General features: G+C 32.5%; 2 protein-coding genes across 2 annotated transcripts; both read left to right on the top strand.

Moving 5' to 3' along the window:
* Positions 1–217: 217 nt before the first annotated feature.
* Positions 218–12,085, top strand: LOC142628067 (protein DETOXIFICATION 29-like). Its single transcript, XM_075802026.1, has 8 exons — positions 218–771; positions 884–1,425; positions 6,235–6,321; positions 9,502–9,558; positions 9,651–9,889; positions 10,661–10,779; positions 11,067–11,153; positions 11,477–12,085. Exons 1-8 carry the CDS (start codon positions 418–420, stop codon positions 11,552–11,554), a joined length of 1,563 nt encoding a protein of 520 aa, XP_075658141.1. The 5' UTR covers positions 218–417; the 3' UTR covers positions 11,555–12,085.
* A 6,287-nt stretch (positions 12,086–18,372) lies between these two features.
* Positions 18,373–27,861, top strand: LOC142629864 (protein DETOXIFICATION 29-like). Its single transcript, XM_075803910.1, has 8 exons — positions 18,373–18,801; positions 18,914–19,455; positions 22,361–22,447; positions 25,592–25,648; positions 25,741–25,979; positions 26,658–26,776; positions 27,063–27,149; positions 27,474–27,861. The coding sequence occupies exons 1-8, from the start codon at positions 18,442–18,444 to the stop codon at positions 27,549–27,551; spliced, it is 1,569 nt and encodes a 522-aa protein (XP_075660025.1). The 5' UTR covers positions 18,373–18,441; the 3' UTR covers positions 27,552–27,861.
* The last annotated feature ends 43 nt before the right edge of the window (positions 27,862–27,904 follow it).

Here is a 27,904-nt window from a genome sequence, read left to right as displayed (position 1 = left end):
TAGGGAGGTTTTCTTTCTGATCTGTGCAAAAACTATTCTTGCATGACATAGGTAAGTAATTACGTCAGTAATCAGCATAGGTAATCAATCTTACTAATTTTTTATACAAGTCAGCAAACTTAACTAAATGGCTAATTGCTTTTACAGCAGTTAGTGCCTTGCATCATTTACTTTTACATCCAACTACTTCAAGAGTTGACCGCGTACTAGCAGTAGTCTAGCACCGAAGCAAGAGTTAATGCTGTAACTTGTAAAAGTAATTTCATAGTAGATTCACACTATGATAAGTCCTGGAAAAACCTTATTACTGCTATATAATGTATATATACGTGTCTGAGTTCATGCAATTCAAATCAAATCAAATCCTTTCCTGCTACAAATTTTTAGCGGTAAGTCCTATATATCTCTCTATCTCCCATGGAGAATGGTAAGCAACCACTTCTCTCCTCCGCTAGAGAAGAGGAGCATCAGCAAGAGCAAGAACACCAGCTACAGTCTCTTCCAGTAGCAGGACACACTTCCTCTGCTCTTACATTTGTCCCCGAAGCCTCTGACATCTCTCCCATCACAGGTCCTGTCGATTTCTACAGAGCGTTCCTTACTGAATCAAAAAAGCTCTGGTACCTCGCCGGCCCCGCCATCTTCACCTCCATATGCCAGTACTCTCTCGGCGCCATCACTCAAGTCTTCGCCGGACATGTCAGCTCTCTCGACCTCGCCGCCATCTCCATCGAAAACTCCGTCATCGCTGGCTTCTCCTTCGGCGTCATGGTACCCTCTATTCTTAATATTACAATACGAACTTGTTAAAATTGATTCTTTGTTTAAAAAGAGAAAAATGGGATTTGTTTTTGTGGCTCTAACAAAATTGAATTTCAATCAGCTTGGAATGGGAAGCGCACTCGAAACGCTCTGTGGGCAAGCGGTTGGAGCAGGACAGATTGATATGCTAGGAGTCTACATGCAAAGGTCATGGGTGATACTGGTCACCACAGCTTTCCTTCTAAGTCTTTTATACATCTTCGCGGCGCCACTGTTGAAACTGATTGGACAGACCGAAGAAATGTCTGAAGCAGCGGGAGTGTTCGCAATTTACATGATTCCGCAGCTATTTGCTTACGCTTTGAATTTCCCGATCGCCAAGTTTCTGCAATCGCAGAGCAAAATCATGGTGATGGCTTTGATTGCGGCTGTGGTATTGGTTCTGCACACACTGTTTAGCTGGCTTTTTATGTTGAAGTTAGGATGGGGTATGGTGGGTGCGGCTATAGTGTTGGACGCGTCCTGGTGTGTCATTGTGATAGCGCAGCTGTTGTATATTTTCAGTGGGACTTGTGGTCGAGCTTGGTCTGGGTTCTCATTGAAGGCGTTTCAGAATCTTTGGGGTTTCGTTAAATTATCTCTGGCCTCCGCAGTAATGCTCTGGTAAGAATCTCATATCTGATATTACTGTTTACAGCAAACTTTTTTTAATATATATTTTTTATAATTTAATAGCAGGAGAATGAAAATACCTAATGTCGAGCAGAGGAGTTAAGTTATAAAGCTTTGATAGTATTTAAACTGTTTTGTTTATAAAAAATAATAATAAGGGTTTGCATTTTACATTTTGTGTGCGCATAATCTAGAATTTTTTATTTTTATTTTCCTAATTTGTTGGTCTTTTATTCTCTTTTAAGATGTCTCAATATAATGTTATTTTTTTAAAATTAATAAATTAAATTTCTATCTTACTATTTACTTTATTTAAAAAGTCAATACTGATAATATTAGTCACAAATATTTTAGAATAAGGGTAGTTATCAATAACTCCTTAGTTTGCCGACATTTTTTTTGTTGAGCAAATAGTTTGTAGGCTGTATGTGTTTTTTTTTTTCCATGTTAGCGTAGAATTTACGGTTTTCCTTATAATGATTATTAAAAATTTCATTTAATATAATAAGAATAAAGTTTAGCTACAATATTTTTTTTTTTTTGAGAAACAAACACACACAAGGGAGAGGGAAAGAGGTTCTAATACAAAAGCGAGGGAAAGAGGTTCTAATACAAAAGCATACCATAATTCTACTAAAAAATCATGGTAACTATTGAGTGAGTTTGTAGTTTTAAGATACAATTAATTTTGTAGTTAAACTTTGTTTATATTGTAATATATGTACTTAGAAGACCCGTTTGGTAATATTGTTCTAGTAATGTTGTTTGTATTTTTTGGAAATACATTTGAGTGAAAAAATATATAAAAATACGTGTAATGTTGTTTAAGCATTGAAAACTGTTGTTCAAAATACACTACCAAACAGCCTTTAATGTTATTTTAGCAACGCTTGTATTTTTTAGAAATACGTGTGAGTGAAAAAGTGTAAAAATATGTTAAATATTATTTAAAAGCTAAAAAACTAAAAACATGTATTTAAACACATGTACCAAACAAACTGTTTGACAAAGACAACTCGTTTTTAAAAGAAAAAAAAAGGTTGACGGAGACAATTTGAAATATTAATGGGTAGAGCACCAGAGCCGTCTGCACCAGTTAATTACTTACTTTCCATCGTGTCCTCTGCTTCATCCTTGGCAGTATTGCAAATTGATTTGTGCCTCCTATAAAAACGACGTAACAAATTCTGTATTTTTATTTGATAAGAGCATTTCCGACATCTTTTTCAAATTTTTATGCTGTTTAGACTTTTACCATTTAGCTATCGATTTTTTTAAATATATTTTTTAATAAATTTTCTATTTTATACTCTATTTCATTTAAATATTATTTATTTCATTCATTTTTTATTTTTTTTATCATCATTTATTCTTCCTATATTTATTTCTAATAATTATATTTTTCAATAAAAAGTGTCATATTCACAACATTTTTCGCAATATTTTCACAACAAAATTTATCTGAAAAGTTGTTACTAATTCTAATTTGAACCCATCACTGAAATTATTTTTTTACTCACCAATATTAACTAATTACAATCTGTTATTTAAAATTTATTGTGAAAATATTTTTAAAATATTGTAATAACATTTCTCAATTAGGATTTTTTATTTTTTATATTATTTCTCCTTTCTCTCATTTCCATACGTTATTTTTTTTCCTTGTTTTTCTCCACCACACACGTTTTCCTTATCTCTATCTGCCCCCCACCCCACCTCTTTTATTTTCTTTCTCCCTCATTTAAGAACATTCCAGCTTTTTTTTTTTTTTTTTTTTTTTCAGCTCTCTTGCTTTTTTTTTTTTACTTGATTCCAGAACATTCGTCCCCAACGCAGTCCAGATGGGTCATCTTCCTCCCAAAGAAGTTGGGCCAACCTGGAGCTGTTGCTCATCTTCGTCCCCAACGCAGTCTAGATGGGTCAGATTAATTTTGTCTTCTTCTTCTTCTCCTTCTTTTTTTTTTTTTTTGGTTATGATTTGATTAATTTTAAAATTATGTTTTTGAGTTTGTATTATGATAATCTGATTATGCTTGAGTTTAGAGATTTTTGAGAGAAAGATTGTTGTATTTGTAGCTGTGAGAGGAGAGAGGAAGAATTTTTTTTATTGAGATGTATGAATTTTTTAAGTATAAAAATTCATTTGGTGTTGCTACAGTGTTCTCTATATCTAGAGAAGCACTGTAGCAACTTCAAAAAAAAATTGGAAAAGTTGTGTGTTTAGAGAAGCTGTTGGAGGGTGAACAGTAGGATTTTATCTCAAAAAATAGAGATAGAACATTTGTTGGAGATGCTCTAAGAGATAGGGATATCTTTAAAAATTGCAAGTGACTTTAAATAGGAAAAAGTCAATAAATGCTCTAATAGCAATAGTTCAAATTTTTTTTAAAGACATTTCTTATGAGAAAAGAAAAATAACAATTAACTTTATAAAAGTTTTTTTTTTTTTTCCATGAGAGTGGTATTAAAACTTTTTTTAAAATAGTTTTTTAACAAATTTCTTAAGACTTAATAGCACTTGTTAATAAGAATTCCTTAAATATCACGTTGTATAATTTTTTGGAAATAAGTCAAAAATATTATTCTTTTGTTTGAAAATTTCAACTTTTTGAGAGAATTTTAACCTATAGTGTTTACTCTTAATAATAGATTTTTATTATCAGACCAAGACACCAATTGATTTTTGGTATAGATGAGAATTGAACCACAGATCTCTTATTTAACCATAAAAACCTTTACCTGGAACCCGTTTCAAAATTTCAATTTGTGTTGCTATAAAGGAAATGTAGGTGCATGTGTGAATCAACTCAATTTCACTTCATTGCATTTGGTTTCCTAGACATCAATTTAACAAGACTCTGGACCCACAATTCAACTCACCCAGAACGAATATCCCTCTGTTTCTTTATAATTATGATCAGTTATACTATAATTAAAATTAAATCCAAATTGGACCAAGAAAAGCATAAATAACTTGAATTTATTATCAAGTCCATTAGATACAAGTTAAATATAGTTAATATTATATTAATTTGGTTTTATTTTTTTCCAAAAATTATTAAATAGTCAAACTGTACATAAATAAAAACTGGTACAATTATCTTGAAATTTTTCCCATAGATAATGTACAACCAAGATTAGTTCAATTTGTGGGTTCCAATTAGCTCAACTGGTAAAGTCTTCGATTATTGAATAAGAGATTTGAGGTTCAATGCTCGTTTACACAAAAAATCGATTAGTGTCTTAATCTGATAATAAAAAAGTTATTATCAGTAGCGGATGTCATAAGTTGAAATTTTTTCAAAAAAAAAAAAGGTTCAATTTATACTTTTTTTTTAATGTTTTAAGTAGAAATATTCAGATTCAACTTATGTGCATCTCTCTCAAAAAGTAAAAAAAAACTTATACTTTCTCTTCTTAAAAAAAAAAAAACTTATACTTGTAGGTTTCGTTAACTCAACTGGTAAAGTTTATTCTTATTGAATGATAGATCAAGGTGCGAATCTCACTTACATAAAACTTTGATTGATGTATTTTCTTGATGATAAAAATGATTATAAGTAGATGTCATAAGTTGAAATTCTACCATGTAGATATAAAAAATAAAAATAAAAACTTTCAATTCCAATTAGTAAATTATCGGAGGAAAAAAATCATTATAAGTAAATATTTTTAAAAGGACCACATCTGTATTGCAGTTGATAATTTATTAAAAATTCTCTTAACCAATATATCGAATCTTGATAATTATCAATAGTATTAAATGCTTTGTTCTTTTGGGTCTAGGGATGGAGGTGTTTCGAATGCATGCATCATCACACTCACATAAAAGTGGACCACACACATGCATCCGAAACACCATGTATTTTCGCCCATGGATGGGGTTGCACACTTTATTTCTTTATTTTTATTAATCACAGGTTTCCTCCCCCCACCAAATTTTTTTTTTTTTAAAAGTAAATTTTCTTAGGGTATCGAGTTTTAGTTTACTTGTCTAGCCAATGAGAAATTATTACTAATGAATGCCTGCTATCAAGCTAGTGAAAGTGGGTAGTATTGATAGTTAGTAAGAAGAGATTTGATTTACTTGAATTATGGATGCTTACGTAAAAAAATAAGTGTCAACTAATTAAGTTATAAAACTCATTTTTTATTTTAAAAAAGAAACGAAACTTTTCATAATTATTGAAGTTATAAATTGTTATGGGTCCACTTTAAAAATAATGTCTGGAAATAATATTATACTAATCACAACCTATTCTTTTAACAAAATGTGAAAATTTAGTGAATTGGAAGCTTCTATAACATTTTTATTTTCTGAATAAGATTGTAGTTTAATCATTCATGGTTAGAAGATAACCATAATTTATACTATTAAATGTTATATCTTTCCTGGCATGGGAATAGGATAGAATCAAACCCTTGTTTTTTCCTTTCTCACCTAAAATTGAAACGAAAATGTCTATCACGCTAGTGAAAGTTTGTATTAATCGAATAAAGTTGTTTTGTGTTTACCGTACATTATTATAAGTTTTTTTTTTTTTTTTTTCTAAAATTTATTTTATGGGAACATTATTATAGTAGTTTATTACTATACTTTCTAAAAAGTATTAGAGTATTATTACTTAGCACAACCTGGGGAGGGCTATGATGGGTCACAACATGCACCCAAATGAGATCTCTCCTTTTTTTCAATTGGTTCATACTAAAATATTGATTTGTTGGTTCACATCATTCAACATTCAATTTTAAATCTAATCCTTAAATTGATGAATATATCTTCAAATTAATCTTGTGCAGCTTGGAAGTGTGGTATTTCATGGCTTTAATTCTCTTTGCTGGATATTTGAAAAATGCAGAGGTTTCAGTAGATGCCTTGTCCATATGGTAAGTTTCCTTTTCTCTCCACCATCCTCCAAATCACCTCAATCTTACTGTAAAATTATATTCAATACATTCATTATACATTTCTCTAATAATATAGAAGTGGATTAATCCACACATAAAACTTTTTTTTTTAAATTTTATTTTTATGAACGACATAAATCCTATATTTATGTAAGAGAGATCTAATATACTGGATGTACATGACCTTGGTGGAAGCTAGACATGCCATAACAACCACCACGGTAGGGGAAAAAAGTTTTTTTTTTGATAGGAAATTGAAAATTTTATTAATTAAGAAATAGAAATAATATCATGAATAAAAGTTTGTACAAGAAAATAAGCTTATTCAAGAAATAAGAATTCTCTTCTCTTTTCAATCTGTATAAAAAAATCATATGTTTTATTAACAGATGAGTAAGTAAAAAATTAGTTTCCATACTCTTTTTTTCTTGGGGTTCTTGAAATGTCCATACCATGTGGCATCCACATTTGTAGCGGTGACCATGGTTTTGAAATTCGGACCATTCATTGAACCATAAAAGGGAGAGGTTCAAAGTTTTTCAAGTTGAGCTGAGGTTGAACCGGGGTCGAACCGTGATAATGTTATAATTAATTTAATAATTAATTAAAGCCTAAATATAGATATTAAATTTATAAAACTTGCAAAATTGACTAATATATCTATATATGTGAGAGAAATTTAATGATTTTCAAGCATATATTTAATAATTAAATAAGAAAGTTAATAAAATAAAATAAAATAATAACTATAAAAAAATTAAAATTTATGATTAATTTTTGAAGTAAAATTGAGTATCTTTGAAAGATTTTAATTATAATTTTTTTTATTCATGATAAGAGATGGATAATTTAATTAAGTAGAATAAAATTGTATTAAGTTATTTTTATATAAAAAAAAAATTGCTAAGGGGTTGAACCACACGGTTCTTGCCATCGGTTCGTGTAGTCGAAACCTGGTGTTAGGGGTTCACAGAATTAACAAAAAATCTAATTCTTTATGCTTAAAAAATTGTTTTTATCTCAGTTTCTGATTTTCACGGTCCAATCTTTCGGTCCGGTCTGGATCTGAAAATAGTGGCGGTGACTTGGTAGCCACCATATTGGACCAAGAACCCAAAAAGAAAAATCCAAAAAGATAAGTTTCTTGACTGCAGTATGGACCACGTCCACGAGTGGGTCTCTAAATTATAGTACGCCAACGTCGTGGCATATTCAGTGACATCAATTAGATTAGGATGACTCCTTTTCCTCGCATACTCAGTCACCCACATTGAGGGAAAAAAAAATAGTGTATAATAGACTAATACTCTAATTATTAATTTGAATACTCTCTCCATTCGCAAAAAGGTGACTATCACATGTTATGTAGTTGGATCTGTCTATGAGTTGTGCTAAACATGCATGTGTTTTTCTTAATTTTTTTTCCCCTCTAAAAGAATAAGAATCGCATGCTTAAGGTAGCCAAGTGACCATAATAATAGGAGCTAGCTAGAATTATCTACATTGCCTTAAAAAAAAAATGTCACATAAGTAGATTATTTACATCAAAGATGCCTAAAATAACTAAAATGCTATTTTAACACTCAAAACATTAAAAAAATTCACTTCATCAAAGGTGTCAAATCTATAATTTTTTAACACCTAACTACTGTTTAACAGTTTACTGTATGGTAAACTAAAAAAAAAAAAAAAAAAAAACTTTATTTTAATGAAAGTTATAGAGAGACTTGAGTGGTAAAAGAAAGAATATTTAAGTGAAATAGTAAAATAATAAAGTATTAGATGTTGAGTGTATTGTAAAGTAAGGTGTGAGAATAGATAAATTTTTTAGCACATTTGATGTAAATGGTCTGCTGCGGTACCTAGACGCACATAGATATTCAATATTGGAAATTCAAAAAGATCTTAAAGTACTGGTAGCAATTTAGTCTTACAAGCATCTTGGGATGGTTTTGCACCATTTGATTGTCAACTTTCTTAAAATTCAAAGGCTATCACTTTCCCATTGTCTTGCGGTGTACGATCTAATTTGTCTGTAGGACTAAGTCTCTGTTTAGAATTCCCTATGTTTGCCGTTGATTGTGGGTGTTGCATTCAAAATGTCTCAAATAAGCTAAAATTACGAAGAATTTTCGGTTTTGAAAATCAATTGGCTAGTTGCGATTCATGTACTGATGATGAAATTGTTTATGCAAAATAAATTATTAATTGGGGTGAATTACTAGCAATTTGTTCAGTCTATTTTCCCCTTCATGAGTATAATGTCGTTATACTCATTCTTCTTCTTCTTTTTCTTCTTCTTCTTTTATTTTATTTAACAGAAAATACTCATTTTTCTCTTAATAATGATAAATCTTATTAATTAAATATACGATAAGATGTGCCGTACATATGAAATGAGAAACGTACTACTATTTTACACATTTCATGGAATTGCTCCTATTTTCTGTTGCAAATACAATTGAACAATGAAAGAAATGGAATAATTCACTGTTCCTTGGAGTCCAAAGGATCCCCAATTGCCCAATATATAATATATTGAGCAATTCTCATCTTTCATGCGTGTAAGACCAAACACTAGGACTTCACATGGAGGCAGAGTAATGTTGCATACCAGTTATAAAGTCTAATAAAACTTTATTTGTATTTGGAATAAAGATTGCTTCAAGCAAAGAAAAAGTTAATTGTTATGAATTTTTTGTTTTCATCTTAAGAGCCAAAATTCATATAAAATTCCATCCTCCATCGCTTCTCATATATATCTTCATTTCATTAGTCCTCACAATATTATTTGTAGGAGTTTGCTAACAAATGTCCTATTTAAGAAAGACTTTTAGAAACTTTTTATGGGAAATGAAAAAAAAAAAAAAACCAATTGATTTTATTGACAATTTATTATAGTTATCATAAAGAGGTATCAAAACTTTTTAAAAATGGTTTACTAATAAATATTCTAACGACAGTCGTTAGCCAAACTCTTATTTGTGTGAATTGAATATTGAAGATGATGAATCCGAGATCACACTCCCTCCTCACATAGGAATGCATAAATTCTGTGCAAGGCATGGAACTAAAGCTAATTACCAATGTGCTTTGGATATAATTTATTTTTGATTGACCATTTCCTATTTTCTTGTTGCCCTGCCAATGATGTCGCAGCATGAACATATTGGGCTGGACACTTATGGTAGCTCTTGGTATGAATGCAGCTATAAGGTTAGTGACTGTAACACACCTCCACCAAGCTATTTTTCTATTTCTTGTAAGTTTCAAAAAGACTGAAAAATTAAAACCGAAATATTTTGCAGTGTGAGAGTGTCAAATGAATTGGGAGCAGCTCATCCAAGAACAGCCAAATTTTCATTAGTGGTGGCCGTAGTAACCTCATCTTTTATCGGTATTTTCCTCTCAGCTATTCTAATTGCGACACGAAATGAGTACCCATCCTTATTTTCGACTGATTCAAGTGTTGAAGCGCTCGTTGAGGAGCTTACACCAATATTGGCCTTTTGCATTGTCATTAACAATATTCAACCTGTTCTCTCTGGTTAGTTTTTTCTTTCCCTTATGAGTGTTTTTACTAACTTGAGTTAATTCTAGTAAAAAAATTTCAATCTTTTATATTTATAACACATCCCTTTTTAGTCTTTATATCATGCTAGTGTTTAGTCTCGTGCATATGCACAGGTTTAAATTATACATAGTATTAGTTTACGTTTTTTTTAAAGCCATAAATTTATAAAATATGTAATAATTTTTCATTATATATATATAAAATTGATTTTAGACTCTTTGGTTTTTACACCCAATGATTTACTTGCCACAAAAATTAAAAATTTATATGGACACGTGACAGAAAATTGGATTCCAATTGAAACTCAATTTAGAATCTAATTGGAATTACCACCACACACCCTTGGTGCAATGATCACTCTACAAGTATAAGTGCTTGTGGGGTGTTGGGGGCAGGGGACGGAGTTCAAATCTTCAGGAGGAAACTTCACACACATATACACTTAAATTAGGCTAGAGTAGAAATTTTATCTTGTATATATAAAAATAAAAATCTAATTGGATTTGGACTTTTCAATTTTTAAACTCAATAATTCACTTAGTACAAAATTAAAAATTAAATGAGACACGTGACGCAAAATTAAAAATTTAATTAAAATCTAATTGAAGTTTCTCTAAATTTTGGCTATATATATAGATTATCTTCTTCATAAAATACAATTCAGTTACTCAAAAAAAAAAAAAAAAAATCTTGAGGTATAAGGAAATATAGAATTGAATAATTGGATGAATAATTTTTTTACAGGAGTGGCCATTGGAGCAGGGTGGCAAGCAGTTGTTGCTTATGTGAACATTGCTTGTTACTACCTTTTTGGGATCCCTTTGGGTCTCATATTGGGTTACAAGCTTGGTTGGGGGGTCAAGGTAAGTCTTGCTCTACTTCCTATATTTGTTTGTTTCATTTCTATTATCTAGTGAAAATAAGCTTCTTCTCTTCCCATTATTGCCTAACTCCTAGGAGATAAATGTTTAAAGTTTAATAATTATGAGATAAAATTATGAAAAGAGAAAACAATCACAAATTAAGGTGTAATACTCAAGAGGATCTTATCGCATCAGATAAGCCATGTATCACCATGTAAATGAACTTCTTGTCCCTTTTTTTTAATGTGAAACATGAACATTCTTTAGTGTCATTCTCAATTTTGCAGGGGATTTGGTACGGCATGATGACAGGAACAATTGTACAAACTTGTGTCCTTTTCTTTATAGTTTATAGGACCAACTGGAACAAAGAGGTAACCTTTCTTCACATTTATCTTATGTATATGTGGCTTCTAATGAAATTCCTCTTACACACACACACACACACACAAAACGAAAAACAGTTGTCTTCAATCTTTCTAACTGGAATGATATTCTTAAATCGGTAAAACCTATTACACATGCCATTTTGTGCATGCGTCTATACATAAGTAAATTTGAACTGAAATCGTAGTGAATGGACGTGTGTGCAAAATGGTGTGTGTAATTAACACTGTCCATGTTGAAGAGTTACATTATACAAGCGATTAACTCGTGTTAAGAATGGAAGGATTAACTAAATTGGTGTGAAATGCAGGCATCAATTGCTGAAGACAGAATAAAGAAATGGGGTGGGGCTAAGGAGAATGATGTAGACAAAACAAACGACAATTGAGAGTTCATGGAAACTAGCTATAGATTTTTGCGGAAATTATTTTCACTCTTCAATAACAATAAAAAAATATTTTCCTTGCTCAGCTAATGAGTAATGACAAATATTTTAAAGCTAATTAGGCTAAACCTAAGCCATTGTGATGTTCCCGGACTCTCACGTGCGTTTGAAATAAACGCGTAAGGCAAAAAAACACTAGTAGAAATCATGGGCCTTGGAGTTGGAATTGCATGAAATTTGGCAAGCTGAAGTGAAACAGCCTTCTGAGCAATAATTGTCGTTTTGTCACGAGGTGCTCCTGAAAATGGTGAATTCCATCATTTAGGCCCCGAAAACTGCAAATTTGCCATTTATAATAATTTTTGTTTCCTTAATAACTTTTTGCTCAAAAGTTGGAATAAGTTCCTGCTTGTTTTGGGACGACCCTTAAGGTCAGCAGTTTGTAATTTTGCATTTAACTCAATTTTGTCATTTTTGGTAAGTTTTGGTATTTTGTCACCTAATCATGTAATTAATGTGAATTATGGTTTCAAATGTTTTTTTTATAGTATTTATATGCTTTATAGCCGTCAGAGGCAAATTAGACTATTATAAATAAATACAGACTTTTGTCAAATTCTTTTTCTAGTATATTCTAGTTTATCTCCTTGTGGATTTAAGATTTACTACCAAAAGCTAATAGTTAAGTTTTTATTCTATTAAGAGAACATTGTGTATGCTTTCTTTAAGCTTCTATGACATTAGTTGGTATCAGAGCCTTGACTTACCCTAGTCTAATGGCTAATCGACGAGACGGTGACCACTACAACAATGACAATGGTGATGACGTCAACAACCCAGTCCTCACTAAGGCTGAGCTCCTTGATTTTCGTGATGAAAATCAATAGTTTCGTGATTCAACCCAATAAACTTTGGACTAGATTCAAGAAGTGCTTGTCACCTTGCTTAACTAAAACCTTGATGAAGAAGAGCGATGTGACAACCGAGTGCGTGGCCCTCCCTATCGTGGTCCAAATCGGAACAAACTGCAAGACTACAATGAAGAGAACAACAAGGACGATGAGTATGTTGAAGGAGTCCTTGGGAATCATCATGGTCTTGCAAGAGATAGTGGCCGAGATAATTAAGAGCAGAGAGACTATTAGATGAAAGTAGAATTACCATCCTTTAATGGTAATGTCTCCATTGAAGAGTATCTGGATTGGGTCAGTGACAGATAAGTGTGTTTGGTGGCATACAAATTGAAGGGGGGAGCATTTGCTTGGTGGGATTGTGTTCAGTTAAACTGTACCCGTGAACGAAAGCTTCCGATATGATCATGGAGGAGGATGAAGAGATTAATGGCAGATTGTTTCTTACCACCAGATTACCAGCATGAGTTGTTCAGACAGTACCAGGATTGTAGGCAGGGTACTCGGATAGTTAATGAGTACATGGAGGAGTTTGACAGGTTGGCAAATCGAAATGATTTGGAGGAAACTGAAGATCAACAGATATCTAGATTTGTACACGGGTACGAGTTTCCATATGAGATAAGGTATCCTTACAAACCCTATATATTTTACATGAGGCTATAACCCTATTCAAGAAAATAGAATATCAGCATCTCAGGGCAGGTTTGAAGTTTTCCAACTACAATTCAGAGTCATCTAGTTCCATTGCTAACAAAGGCAAACGATCCATGTTTACACCACGATCACAACCTGTGGTTAGGGAGAATAGTGGTGTTAACCAATTCACAGTGGCAGTAGCAAGTCTGTAGTCCAGTCGATAGCGAACACCAACCCCTATGCTAGGCCTACTGGGAATAAGTGCTACAGATGTGGAGAGCCAGGGCATTAATCTAGTACTTTCCTTAAGCGAGCCACAGTGAATTTAGAGGTGGCAAAAGAGGGCGAGGCAAACAGTGAACAAGGGGGTGAAGAGGTGTATAATGATGCTGATCCATATGCCTATGATCCTAATGATGTTTAGGCAAATGAGGAAGGTGTGTCATTAAGGAGGTCTTTAGTGATTCAGAGATTGTTGCTCACACCAAGGGTGGATTACCATGATCAGCGAAATGAGATCTTCAGAGCACGTTGCACCATCAGTAAGAGGGTCTGTGATTTGATCATTGGCAGTGGTAGCGTATTAAACATTGCATTGAAGAGTCTGGTTGCCAAGCTAGGATTAAAGACAAAAAAACATCTCTCTTTGTACAAAATAGGTTGGATCAAGAAAGGTACGGAAACCGTTGTTACTCAACAATGTCCTATTACTTTTTCTATAGGTAAATACTTTGTAGATGAAATAGTTTGTGATGTTGTTGAAATTGATGCATGTCATTTAATATTGGTAGACCTTGGCAGTATGATGTAGATGCTACTTATAGGTGTAAGGATAATGTGTATGTGTTCTTTGAGAATGACAAAAAAATTGTTCTTGGTGCTATTAAAGAAGGCAGTGTACCCAAAACTTCTAAAGTGGAGGAGAAACCATCACTTCTCATAATCAACAATGATGATGAGTTTGACAAGGAGTGTAAGGAGTTGAAATAGGTCTATGTAGTAGTGGTGATGGATGGAGAGCTGAAGAAGGTTGCTGAGAATCCTGAGGCAATCCAACCATTGATCAAGGAGTTTGAAGAGCTGTTTCTAGAGGAGCTGCCTGCAGTTTTATAGTTTACCACCAATGCGTGACATCTAGCATTGCATCTATTTAGTTCTTGGAGCTAGTCTACCAAATCTGCCACACTACAGGGCGAATCCTTAAGAGGGTTAGATTCTACAAGGGCAGGTGGATGAGCTCCTGAGCAAGGGGCAAATTAGAGAGAGTATGAGTCCATGTACAGCACCAGCATTATTAACACCGAAGAAGGATGAGAGCTAGCATATGTGTGTGGATAGTCGGACCATCAATAAGATCACAATTAGGTATTGGTTCCCTATTCGTCCACTAGATGACATGTTTGATATGTTGAATGGGTCCAAGTGTTACACCAAGTTGGATCTCAAGAGTGGGTATCACTAGATTTGGATTCGACTTGAAGATGAGTGGAAGATAGCTTTCAAGACAAATGAGGGGGTGTATGAGTGGATGGTAATGCCTTTTGGACAGTCCAATGCTCCTAGTACTTTTATGAGGCTTATGAATCAAGTATTGAAACTATTTATTAGGAAGTTTGTGGTAATTTATTTTAACGATATCTTGATTTATAGTAAGACGAAAGTGGCCCACTATAATCAAGTGCGAGAAGTACTAACAGTGTTGCAGGCCAATGAGTTGTATATCAACTTAAAGAAATGCAGCTTCTTGACTGATAAGTTGCTGTTCTTAGGATATGTGGTTAGTGTGGATGGTATTCATGTTAATGAGGACAAGGTTCGTGTTGTCAGAGAATGGCCAACTCCAAAGACAGTAGGTGATGTGCGAAGCTTCCATAGCCTGGCAACCTTCTATAGAAGGGTTGTTCAAGATTTCAGTAGCATAGTAGCATTTATTACTAAGTGTTTGAAGAAGGGGAGGTTCTCATGGGGAAAGGAGGCAAAACAAATTTTGGCCTTGATTAAGGAGAAGTTGAGTACCACGCTAGTTTTAGCACTGCCCAACTTTGAGAAAGTGTTTCAAGTGGAGTGTGATGCATCTGTAGTTGGGATAGGCACTCTTCTTTCCTAAGACAATAGGCCAGTAGCATTCTTCAGTGAGAAAGCTTGTGAAGATCAGAGTCAATGGTTGGCCTATGAGTTGGAGTTTTGTGCTATGGTACGAACCCTTAAGCATTGGGAGCATTACTTGATTCAGAGGGAATTTGCATTATATACAGAACATCAGGCATTGAAGCACTTTAACAGTTAAGCTAGCATTAATCGGATGCATGCTAGGTGGATAGCTTATATACAATGCTTTAATTTTACATTGAAGCACAAGTTTGGTGTCACTAATTAAGTGATAGATGCGCTCAATAGGTGATCATCTTTTTTAACTACATTGCGTATTGAAGTTGTAGGGTTTGATTGCCTCAAGAAGCTGTACACGGATGATGAGGATTTTGGTGATATTTGGGGTAAGTGTTAACAAACTCATACTGCTGTCAATAGTATGTACAACCAGAATGGTTTTGTCTTTCAGGGTAATCAATTATGCATCCCTAAAAGTTCATTAAAGGAGTTGATTATTAAGGAGTTGGAGGGTGGAAGCTTGGGTGGACATTTGGGTAGAGACAAGACTATAGCACTGGTGGAGGAGCGGTATTATTAGCCACAACTTAAGAGGGATGTTGGAAATCATATGAGGAAGTCTCCCATCTACCAAACTGCCAAGGGTTAATCTCAAAATACTAGTTTATACATGCCTTTACTAGTTCCACAAGCACTATGAGAGGATCTGTCTGTGGACGTTATACTAGGTCTTCCTTGAACCCAGCAAGGTATGGATTTTATTTTTGTTGTGGTTGACAGGTACTTGAAGATGTCCCAATTCATAGCATGCAAGAAGACTTCAGATGCTACTCGAGTGGCCAAACTGTTCTTTAAAGAAGTTGTGCGTTTGCATGGAGTGCCAAAGTACATCACTTCTGACTGTGATACTAAGTTCATCAGTCACTTCTGGTGAACCTTGTGGAAGCGTTTTGACACTTCCTTAAATTACAGCAACATTAGTCATCCTCAGATTGGTAGCCAGACAAAAGTGGTTAACCGCACTTTGGGGAATCTAATCCAGTGTATTTTAGGAGCGAAGCCCAAGTAGTGGTGTTAGGTTCTAAGATCTTAGGGACTAATGTATTAGAACTTCAATATGTAATGTGTTGACAAACCATGATCAAAACATAGAATCTAGGTTTAGGCTTGCTCAAAGTGTGTTTATTTGTCAAATTGGAATCGAGTAATTGCAGAATTTATTGGACAAAATTTGCAAAGCTTGATCGATAGAAAATTAGACTTGATCGATCGAATCACGTGCAGATTTAATTTTCTGTAGATTTTCCAATTTGACGTGCAGGGTTTTATGTTTTACTTCACATATAAAAGAAAAAACCCTAACTACATTTTAGAGGTCTTTTGAGTGTTGTGTGGTGAATTTTTTGTGAGATCTAGAAGTGTTTACTTTCATACACACACATAGGGATATCAAGATCAAGATTCATGTCAAGAGCTTGATGATCGCTTCAGTTGCTGTTTAAAGAACTTAAAAGAAAATCTGAAAACTTTGAGTGGAGTCTTAAAGTCACAAGTAGGAGAACTTGTGGTTGCAAAAGATCAAGGAAAGAAATAGTTCGTGGACTCGGAGCTGTCTCGTGGTCATGGTAGTAAGTTTTCTACTCAAGGTAGCAATATGATGTTAGTGGCCTAGTCTTATTGTACAAACTTCAATTCTTTCTTAGTGGATCTATTTTTTACCTTGAGGATAGTTAGGTTAATTCTCCCTAGGTTTTTTACCCGTTAAGTTTTCTAGAGTCATCAGATCTTTGTGTTATTTATTTTCCGCTTTATATTTATTTACACATATTGGTTTAACCTAACTTTAATTAACAAACTTGTTAATCAACTTGGCTTAATATTAGGTTAAACATATTGTGTTAAGGGGTCTAAAACTTTACAAGTGGTATCAAAGCGGGTTAGCTCTAGTGTTTGGATCCTTTGATCTAAGAGTTGATCTTTGACCCCTGTTGTCATGGAACACGGTCACTCTCTAGTGATCACACCTTACTTTGATGGGAATAACTATGCCTATTGGAAAGTAAGGATGAAAGCATTCCTGTAATTTATTGATGAGAAAGTATGGAACTCCATTGAATACGGATGGGAGAAACTGACTAATCCTGTAAGCGAGTGGTCAACTTCTCAAAAAGAAGTAGCTGCTTTTAATAGTAAAGCCATGAATGCTATTTTTAATGCTATTTCTATGGAGGAGTTCAAAAGAATCTTAAATGTTGAGGTTGCTCATACTGCATGGAATATTCTCCAAACTATGGATGAAGGCACAATGACAATTAAAATTAATAAGTTGCAGCAGGTAACAACTAGATTTGAAAGCATCAGAATGTCTGATGATGAGTGTTTTGATGAATTTGCTAAGTTTAATGATATTGTTAATTCTGCTTATAATTTGGGTGAAATTTATGATCAACCTAAGATTGTTAGGAAGATATTTAGATCCTTGACTGAGGATTTTAGACCAAAAGTGACTGTCATTACTGAAAACAAGGATGTGGACTCTATTCTTGCTTATGACCTTGTCGAATCTCTCTAGTTCTATGCGCTAGACCTACCAAAAACAAAAAAATTCAAATCAATGGCTCTTAAGTCAGTTAATGATGTTGATGGGAATGAATTTGATGATGAACTCTCTTCTACAGAGATTGCTTATCTTGCCAAGAACTTTAAAATTTTTTATAGGAATAACATCAAAATGGCAAGAGGTAAAAACAATATTGAACTTAAAAACTTTAAGAGGAATGAACCAACTAAGCTCAATAATACTGATAAATCAAAAGAGAAAGTTAGTCAAACCTCTCTAAACTCTCTAGATCAACAATATTTTGGTTGTTAAGGGTATGGCTAATTGCTTTTACAGCAGTTTTTTTTTTTGTTGATAATTATTGTTTTTACAGCAGTTAGTGCCTTGCATCATTTACTTTTACATCCAACTACTTCAAGAGTTGACCGCGTACCAGCAGTAGTCTAGCACCGAAGCAAAAGTTAATGCTGTAACTTGTAAAAGTATTCCATAGTAGATTCACACTATGATAAGTCCTGGAAAAACCTTATCTGTTTGACTTTGTCAATTAAAAACATACCAAAAAACTTAGAAACTTATTAATGCTATATATGTGTCTGTATTCATGCAGTTCACATCAAATCCTTTCCTGCTACAAGTTTTTAGCGGTAAGTCCTATCTCTCTATCTCTCATGGAGAGTGGTAAGCAACCACTTCTCTCCTCCGCTAGAGAAGAGGAGCAAGAGCAAGAGCAAGAGCATGAACACCAGCTACAGTCTCTTCCGGTAGCAAGACACACTTCCTCTGCTGCTACCTTTGTCCCCGAAGCCTCTGACATCTCCCCCATCACAGGTCCTGTCGATTTCTACAGAGCGTTCCTTACTGAATCAAAAAAGCTCTGGTACCTCGCCGGCCCCGCCATCTTCACCTCCATATGCCAGTACTCTCTCGGCGCCATCACTCAAGTCTTCGCCGGACATGTCAGCTCTCTCGACCTCGCCGCCGTCTCCATCGAAAACTCCGTCATCGCTGGCTTCTCCTTCGGCGTCATGGTACCCTCTATTCTTGATATTACAATACGAACTTGTTAAAATTGATTCTTTGTTTTAAAAGAGAAAAATGGGATTTGCTTTTGTGGCTCCAACAAAATTGAATTTCAATCAGCTTGGAATGGGAAGCGCACTCGAAACGCTATGTGGGCAAGCGGTTGGAGCAGGACAGATTGATATGCTAGGAGTCTACATGCAAAGGTCATGGGTAATACTGGTCACCACAGCTTTGCTTCTAAGTCTTTTATACATCTTCGCGGCGCCACTGTTGAAACTGATTGGACAGACCGAAGAAATATCTGAAGCAGCGGGAGTGTTCGCAATTTACATGATTCCGCAGCTATTTGCTTACGCTATGAATTTCCCGATCGCCAAGTTTCTGCAATCGCAGAGCAAAATCATGGTGATGGCTTTGATTGCGGCTGTGGTATTGGTTCTGCACACACTGTTTAGCTGGCTTTTTATGTTGAAGTTAGGATGGGGTCTGGTGGGTGCGGCTATAGTGTTGGACGCGTCCTGGTGTCTCATCGTGATAGCGCAGCTGTTGTATATTTTCAGTGGGACTTGTGGTCGAGCTTGGTCTGGGTTCTCATTGAAGGCGTTTCAGAATCTTTGGGGTTTCGTTAAATTATCTCTGGCCTCCGCAGTTATGCTCTGGTAAGAATCTCATATCTGATATCACTGTTTACAGTAAATTTTTTTAATATATATATATATATATATATATTTTATTTATAATTTAACAGAGGAGTTATTAAGTTATAAAGCTTTTGATGATATTTAAACTGTTTTGTTTATAAAAAATAATAATAAGGGTTTGGATTTTACATTTTGTGTGTGCATCATCTAGAATTTTTTTTGTTCTAATTTGTTCTTCTATTCTCCTTTAAAATGTCTCAAAATAATGTTATTTTTTTAAAAAATTAATCAATAAAATTTCTACCTTACTATTTACTTTATTTAAAAAGTCAATACTGATAATAATTTTTTGAAAAATTATTGTATACTATCGGAGTATCATAAATACGTACTTTTCATCTCTTACATGAATGGTGGGTCTCACTAATTAAATTTATGATAGGATCCATCATTCATGTGAGAGAAAAAGATACACATTTATGGTACTCCGAAGTACCTAATAATTTTTCTAATTTTTTAGGTCTCCTAAGTCCTCTCCACTATCTTAGCCAGGATGTTAGTCACAATAATACGTGTAGTTATCAATAACTCCTTGGTCTGCCGATTTTTTTTTTTTTGAGCAAATAGTTTGCAGGCTTTTTTATGTGTTTTTTTTTTTCCATGTTAGTGTAGAATTTACCATTTTCCTTATGGAAAATTTTTAAGTAGTTCCGAAGTATAGTGAAATGGTGCTCCCTCCTCTCACATTCATGGTGGACCCCATCATGAATTTAATGAGCGGTCCCTATCGTGAATGTGAGAGGAGAGAGCACCATTCTCTGTGCTCCGGGAGTACCTAAGAATTACTCTTTCCTTATAATGATTATTTAAAACATTATTTAATATTTCAAGAACAAAGTTTAGCTATAATATTGGTTGTAGCCTTAGTTTACAACCTTACTCAATATATATATATATATATATATATATATATATATATATATATATTTATTTATAAGAAGTGAATTTTGACAAATTCATCATTAGATTACTTATTCTTCTTATATTCTCTATGTTTGCAAAATTAAAAAAAAAATTAATAGTTATATCATCAATAAAATTTTTAAATTGCAAGTTTTTGCAATTTAAAATTATCCATAAAATATAAGCTTATAAATTATAAAATAAATAATATCTGCTTGACACAAAATTAGTTCAATTTGTGAGTTCCAATTAACTCAACTGGTAAAGTATTCAATGATTGAATAGAAGATCTGAAGTTTAATCCTCGCTTACACTAAAAACCGATTGATGTCTTGATTTGATGATAGAAAGTTATTATCAATAGTGGATACCATAACTTGAAACTTTCTCAAAAAAAAAGAAAAAGATTAGTTCAATTTATAATTTTTTTTTAATGTTTTAAGTAGAAATATTCAGATTCAACTTATGTGCATCTCTCTCAAAAAATAAAAAAAGCTTATACTTTCCCTTCTTAAAAAAAAAAAAAAAACTGATACTTGTGGGTTTCGTTAACTGAACGGGTAAAGTTTATTGTTATTGAATAATAGATCAATGTGTGAATCTCGCTTACATAAAACTTTGATTGATGTATTTACTTGATGATAAAAATAATTATAAGTAGATGTCATAAGTTGACATTCTACCATGTATATATAAAAAATAAATTAAAAAAATCATTATAAGTAAATATTAAGGACCACATCTGTATTGCAGTTGATAATTAATTAAACATTCTCTTAACAATATATCGAATCTTGATAATTATCAGTGGTATTAAATGATTTGTTCTTTCGAGTCCATGGATGGGGTTGCACAATTTATTTCTTTATTTTTATTAATCACAGGTTTCCACTCCCGACCAACTTTTTTTTTTAAATGTAAATTTTCTTAGGGTATCGAGTTTTAGTTTACTTGTCTAGCCAATGAGAAATGATTACTAATGAATGCCTGCTATCACGCTAGTGAAAGTGGGTAGTATTGATAGTTAGTAAGAAGAGATTTGATTTACTTGATTTATGAATGCTAAGTCAATGCTTCCGTAAAAAAATAAGTGTCAATCAATTAAGTTATAAAACTCATTTTTTATTTAAAAAAAAAACAATACTTTTCATAATTATTGAAATTATGAATTGTTATGGGTCCACTTTAAAAATAATGTCTGAAAATAATATTATATTAATCACAACCTATTCTTTTAACAAAAAGTGAAAATTTAGTGAATTGGAAGCTACTATAACATTTTTATTTTCTGAATAAGATTGTAGTTTAATCATTCATGGATAGAAGATAACCATAATTTATACTATTAAATGTTATATCTTTCCTGGTATAGCACTAGGATAGAATCAAACCCTTATTTTTCCTTTCTCACCTAACATTGAAACGAAAATGTCTATGACGCTAGTGAAAGTTTGTATTAATCCAATAAAGTTGTTTTGTGTTTACCGGACATTATTATAAGGTTTTTATTATTATTATTTTTTATGGGAACATTATTATAGTAGTTTATTACTATACTTTCTAAAAAGTATTAGAGTATTATTACTTAGCACAACCTGGGGAGGGGTATGATGGGTCACAACATGCACCCAAATGAGATCTCCCCTTTTTCGATTGGTTCATACTAAAATATTGATTTGTTGTTTCACATCATTCAACATTCAATTTTAAGTGTGCGTATGGATTGGGATAGAAAATTAAAATTATTTTATTATTTAGCTTATTTTTGCTATTATTCATGAGCCCTACTGCACTTTTTGATACTATTGAAGGCCCTATTGTATTATTTCAACTAACTTTTACCTTTATCTACAGTAATTTCAACAATAGTTTTCAATTTTAGCAAAATAAACGGTATCCAAACACACTCTAAATCTAATCCTTAAATTGATGAATATATCTTCAAATTAATCTTGTGCAGCTTGGAAGTGTGGTATTTCATGGCTTTAATTCTCTTTGCCGGATATTTGAAAAATGCAGAGGTTTCAGTAGATGCCTTGTCCATATGGTAAGTTTCCTCTTCTCTCTCCACCATCCTCCAAATCACCTCAATCTTACTATAAAATTATATTCAATACATTCATTAGGCATTTCTCTAATAATACATTCATTAGACATTTCTCTAATAATAGAGAGGTGGATTAATCCACACATAAAGCTTATATATATATATATTTTTTATGAACGACATAAATCCTATATTTATGTAAGAGAGATCTAATATACTGGATGTACATGACCTTGGTGGAAGCTAGACATGCCACAACAACCACCACGGTAGGGGAAAAAAGTTTTTTATTTTTTATTTTTTATTTTATTTACTATTTTTTACAGGAAGTTGAAAATTTTATTAATTAAGAAATAGAAATACTATCATGAATACAAGTTTGTTCAAGAAAATAAGCTTGTTCAAGAAAATAAGAATTCTCCTCTCTTCAATTTGTTTAGAAAAATCATCAATACCAAAAGCATGTTTTATTAACAAATGAGAAAATAAAATATTAGTTTGCATACTTTTTTTTTTTGGGTTCTTGCCACCATATTGGACCAAGAACACAAAAAGAAAAAAGAAAAAAATCTAAAAAGATAAGGGACTGTTTGGATTTTGGTGTTTCCATCACCCATCACTCTGTTTTCATTATTCACCTATGCAAAGAAAGGCTGTTTGGATTTATTTTCAAGTTTTGTTTCCATCATTCTATTATTTGATTTTTGAGTAATGAGTTAGCAAAAATTGAAAACAAGTTTTGGGTATTTTTGAGTTATAAAAACTGAGTTATGATGGCATTTTGTAAATACACATACATTGAGTCCAGTTGCAACTTTTGACCTTTAAGTTTTTTAAGTTTTAAAAATGGGTCCCACATTTTTTAGTTTTTGAAGTTGATAAACAGAACTGAGTTAGGCGCAAAACCGAGTTTTGGAGATATTTGGAGATTATTAAGTGATAGGAAATGAGTTATAGAATGATGAGTAATGAATGATAAGTGACCATTTTTTTATCCAAACAGCCGCTATAAGTTTCCTGACTGCAATATGGACCACGTCCACGAGTGAGTCTCTAAATTATAGTAAGTCTATTCAAAAAAAAAAAAAAAAAAAAAAAAAAAATATATATATATATATATATATATATATATATATATATATATATATATATATCTATAGTACGCCAACGTTGTGACATATTCAGTGACATCAATTAGATTAGGATGACTCCTTTTCCTTGCTTTCACATCTTTTTCTGAGCAAATTAAAACTCAGACTCAGTCACCCACGTTGGGGAAAAAATAAATAAATAAATAGTGTATAATAGACTAATACTCTAATTATTAATTTGAATACTCTCTCCATTCGCAAAAAGATGACTATCACATGTTATGTAGTTGGACTTGGATCTGTCCATGAGTTGTGCTAAACATGCATGTGTTTTTCTTAATTTTTTTTTTCCTTCTAAAAGAATAAGAATCGCATGCTTAAGGTAGCCAAGTGACCATAATAATAGTAGCTAGCTAGAATTATCTACATTGCCTTAAAAAAAATGTCACATAAGTAGATTATTTACATCAAAGATGCCTAAAATAGCTAAAATGCTATTTTAAAACTCAAAACACTAAAAAAAAATCCACTACATCAAAAGTGTCAAATCTATAATTTTTTAACACCTTACTACAGTTTAACAGTTTACTGTATGGTAAATAAAAAAAAAAAAAAAAACCTTATTTAAATGAAAGTTATAGAAAGAGACTTGAGTGGTAAAAGAAAAAATATTTAAATAAAATTGTATAATAATAAAGTATTAGATGTTGAGTGTATTGTAAAGTGAGGTGTTAGAATAGATAATTTTCATAGTACATTTAATGTGAATGCTCTGCTGTACGCAAAGAGATATTCAATATTGGAAATTCAAAAAGATCTTAAAGTACTGGTAGCAATTTAGTCTTGCAAGTATCTTGGGATGGTTTTGCACTATTTGATTGGCAACTTTCTTAAAATTCAAAGGCTATCACTTTCCTACTGTCTTGCAATACACGATCTAATTTGCTTGTAGGACTAAGTCTCTGTTTAGAATTCCCTATGTTTCCCGTTGATTGTGGGTGTTGCATTCAAAATGTCTCGATTAAGCTAAAATTTACGAAGAATTTTCGGTTTTGAAAATCAATTGGCTAGTTGCAATTCATGTACTGATTATGAAATTGTTTATGCAAGATAAATTATTAATTGGGGTGAATTACTTGCAATTTGTTCAGTCTATTCTCCTCTTCATGAGTATAATGTCGTTATACTCATTCTTCTTCTTCTTTTTTATTATAGAAACTACTCATTCTTCTCTTAATAATGATAAATCTTATTAATTAAATATACGATAAGATCTACCGCACATATGATATGAGAAACGTAATACTATTTTACACATTTCATGGAATTGCTCCTATTTTCTGTTGCAAATACAATTGAACAATGAAAGAAATGGAATAAGTCACTGTTCCTTGGAGTCCAAAGGATCCCCAATCGTGCAATATATAATATATTGGGCAATTCTCATTTTTCATGCATGTAAGACCAAACACTAAGACTTCACATGGAGGCAGAGTAATGTTGCATATACCAGTTATAAAGTCTAATAAAACTTTATTTGTATTCAGAATAAAGATTGCTTCAAGCAGAGAAAAAGTTAGTCGTTATGAAATTTTTGTTTTCATCTTAAGAGCCAAAATTAATATAAAATTCCATCCTCCATGGCTTCTCATATATATCTTCATTTCATTAGTCCTCAAAATATTATTTGTAGGAGTTTGCTAACACATGTTCTATTTAAGAAAGAATTATAGAAACTTATTATTGGAAATGAAAAAAAAATCAACTGATTTTATTGACAATTATTATATTTCTCATAAAAGAGGTATCAAAACCTTTTAAAAATAGTTTACTAATAAATATTCTAACGATAGTCATTAGCCAAACTCTTATTTGTATAAACTGAATATAATATGAAGACGATGAATCCGAGATCTCACTCCCTCCTCACATAGGAATGCATAAATTCTGTGCAATGCATGGATCTAAAGCTAATTACCAATGTGCTTTGGATATAATTTATTTTTGATTGACCATTTCCTACTTTCTTGTTGCCATGCCAATGATGTCGCAGCATGAACATATTGGGCTGGACAATTATGGTAGCTCTTGGGATGAATGCAGCTATAAGGTTAGTGACAGAAACACACCTCCACCAAGCTATTTTTCTATTTCTTGTAAGTTTCAAAAAGACTGAAAAATTAAAACCGAAATATTTTGCAGTGTGAGAGTGTCAAATGAATTGGGAGCAGCTCATCCAAGAACAGCCAAATTTTCATTAGTGGTGGCCGTAGTAACCTCATTTTTTATCGGTATTGTCCTCTCGGCTATTCTAATTGCGACACGAAATGAGTACCCATCCTTATTTTCGACTGATACAAGTGTTAAAACGCTCGTTGAGGAGCTTACACCAATATTGGCTCTTTGCATTGTCATTAACAATATTCAACCTGTTCTCTCTGGTTAGTTTATTCTTTCTCTTATGAGTGTTTTTACTAACTTGAGTTAATTCTAGTAAAAAAAATTCCAATCTTTTATATTTATAACACATCCTCTTTAGTCTTTATATCATGCTAGTGTTTAGTCTTGTGCATATGCACAGGTTTAAATTATACATAGTATTAGTTTACATTTTTTTTAAACCATAAATTTATAAAATATGAAATTGTTTCTTATTATATATATATATATATATATATATATATATATATATATATATAATTGGTTTTAGACTTTTTACACCTAATGATTTACTTGCCACAAAAATTAAAAATTTATATGGACACGTAACGGAAAATTGGACTCCAATTGAAATCTAATTTAGAATCTAATTGGATTTGGAATTTTCAATTTTTGGACTCAATAATTCACTTAGCACAAAATTAAAAATTAAATGAGACACGTGACGCAAAATTGAGAATTTAATTAAAATCTAATTGAAGTTTCTCTAAATTTTGGCTATATATATATATATATATATATATATATATATAGATAGATAGATAGATAGATAGATAGATAGATAGATAGATTATCTTCTTCATAAAATACAATTCAGTTACTCAAAAAAAAAAAAAAACATATTCTTGAGGGATAAGGAAATATAGAATTGAATAATTGGATGAATAATTTTTTTACAGGAGTGGCCATTGGAGCAGGATGGCAAGCAGTTGTTGCTTATGTGAACATTGCTTGTTACTACCTTTTTGGGATCCCTTTGGGTCTCATATTGGGTTACAAGCTTGGTTGGGGTGTCAAGGTAAGTCTTGCTCTACTTCCTATTTTTGTTTGTTTCATTTCTATTATCTAGTGAAAATAAGCTTCTTCTCTTCCCATTATTGCCTAACTCCTAGGAGATAAATGTTTAAAGTTTAATAATTATGAGATAAAATTATGGAAAGAGAAAACAATTACAAATTAACGTGTAATACTCAAGAGGATCTTATCGCATCAGATAAGCATGTATCACCATGTAAATGAACTTCCTGTCCCTTTTTTTTAATGTGAAACATGAACATTCTTTAGTGTCATTCTCAATTTTGCAGGGGATTTGGTACGGCATGATGACAGGAACAATTGTACAAACTTGTGTCCTCTTCTTTATAGTTTATAGGACCAACTGGAACAAAGAGGTAAACTTTCTTCACATTTATCTTATGTATATGTGGCTTCTAATGAAATTCCTCTTACACACAAAAAAAAAAAAAAAAAAACGAAAAGCAGTTGTCTTCAATCTTTCTAACTGGAATGATATTCTTAAATCGGTAAAACCTATTACACATGCCATTTTGTACATGCGTCTATACATAAGTAAATTTGAACTGAAATCGTAGTGAATGGACGTGTGTGCAAAATGGTGTGTGTAATTAACACTGTCCATGTTAAAGAGTTACATTATACAAGCAATTAACTCGTGTTAAGAATGGAAGGATTGACTAAATTGGTGTGAAATGCAGGCATCAATTGCTGAAGACAGAATAAAGAAATGGGGTGGGGCTAAGGAGAATGATGTAGACAAAACAAACGACAATTGAGAGTTCATGGAAACTAGCTATAGATTTTTGCGGAAATTATTTTCACTCTTCAATAACAATAAAAAAATATTTTCCTTGCTCAGCTAATGAGTAATGACAAATATTTTAGAGCTAATTAGGCTAAACCTAAGCCATTGTGACGTGGAATAGACTATCATTGCCATGAATGCTATTTTTAATGTTGCTTTTATAGAGGAATTCAAGAGAACCTCAAATGTTGAGGTTGCTCATACTGCATGGAATATTCTCCAAATTGTACATGAAGGCACAAAGACAGTTAAAATTAATAAGTTGCAGCAGTTAACAACTAGATTTGAAAGCATTAGAATGTCTGATGATAAGTGTTTTGATGA

The sequence above is a fragment of the Castanea sativa genome, chromosome 3, assembly GCF_040712315.1.
Source record: "Castanea sativa cultivar Marrone di Chiusa Pesio chromosome 3, ASM4071231v1".
NCBI classification, from domain to species: domain Eukaryota; kingdom Viridiplantae; phylum Streptophyta; class Magnoliopsida; order Fagales; family Fagaceae; genus Castanea; species Castanea sativa.
Note: the sequence above shows the minus strand (reverse complement) of the source record. Positions and strands in the feature narration are given on the sequence as shown.

Coding starts and splice junctions, on each gene's coding strand:
- LOC142628067 (XM_075802026.1), top strand. CDS start 418: ATGGAGAATGGTAAGCAACCACTTCTCTCCTCCGCTAGAGAAGAGGAG. Junction 772..883: donor GCTTCTCCTTCGGCGTCATG/GTACCCTCTATT, acceptor AATTTCAATCAG/CTTGGAATGGGAAGCGCACT. Junction 6,322..9,501: donor GTAGATGCCTTGTCCATATG/GTAAGTTTCCTT, acceptor ATGATGTCGCAG/CATGAACATATTGGGCTGGA.
- LOC142629864 (XM_075803910.1), top strand. CDS start 18,442: ATGGAGAGTGGTAAGCAACCACTTCTCTCCTCCGCTAGAGAAGAGGAG. Junction 18,802..18,913: donor GCTTCTCCTTCGGCGTCATG/GTACCCTCTATT, acceptor AATTTCAATCAG/CTTGGAATGGGAAGCGCACT. Junction 25,980..26,657: donor TATTCAACCTGTTCTCTCTG/GTTAGTTTATTC, acceptor ATTTTTTTACAG/GAGTGGCCATTGGAGCAGGA.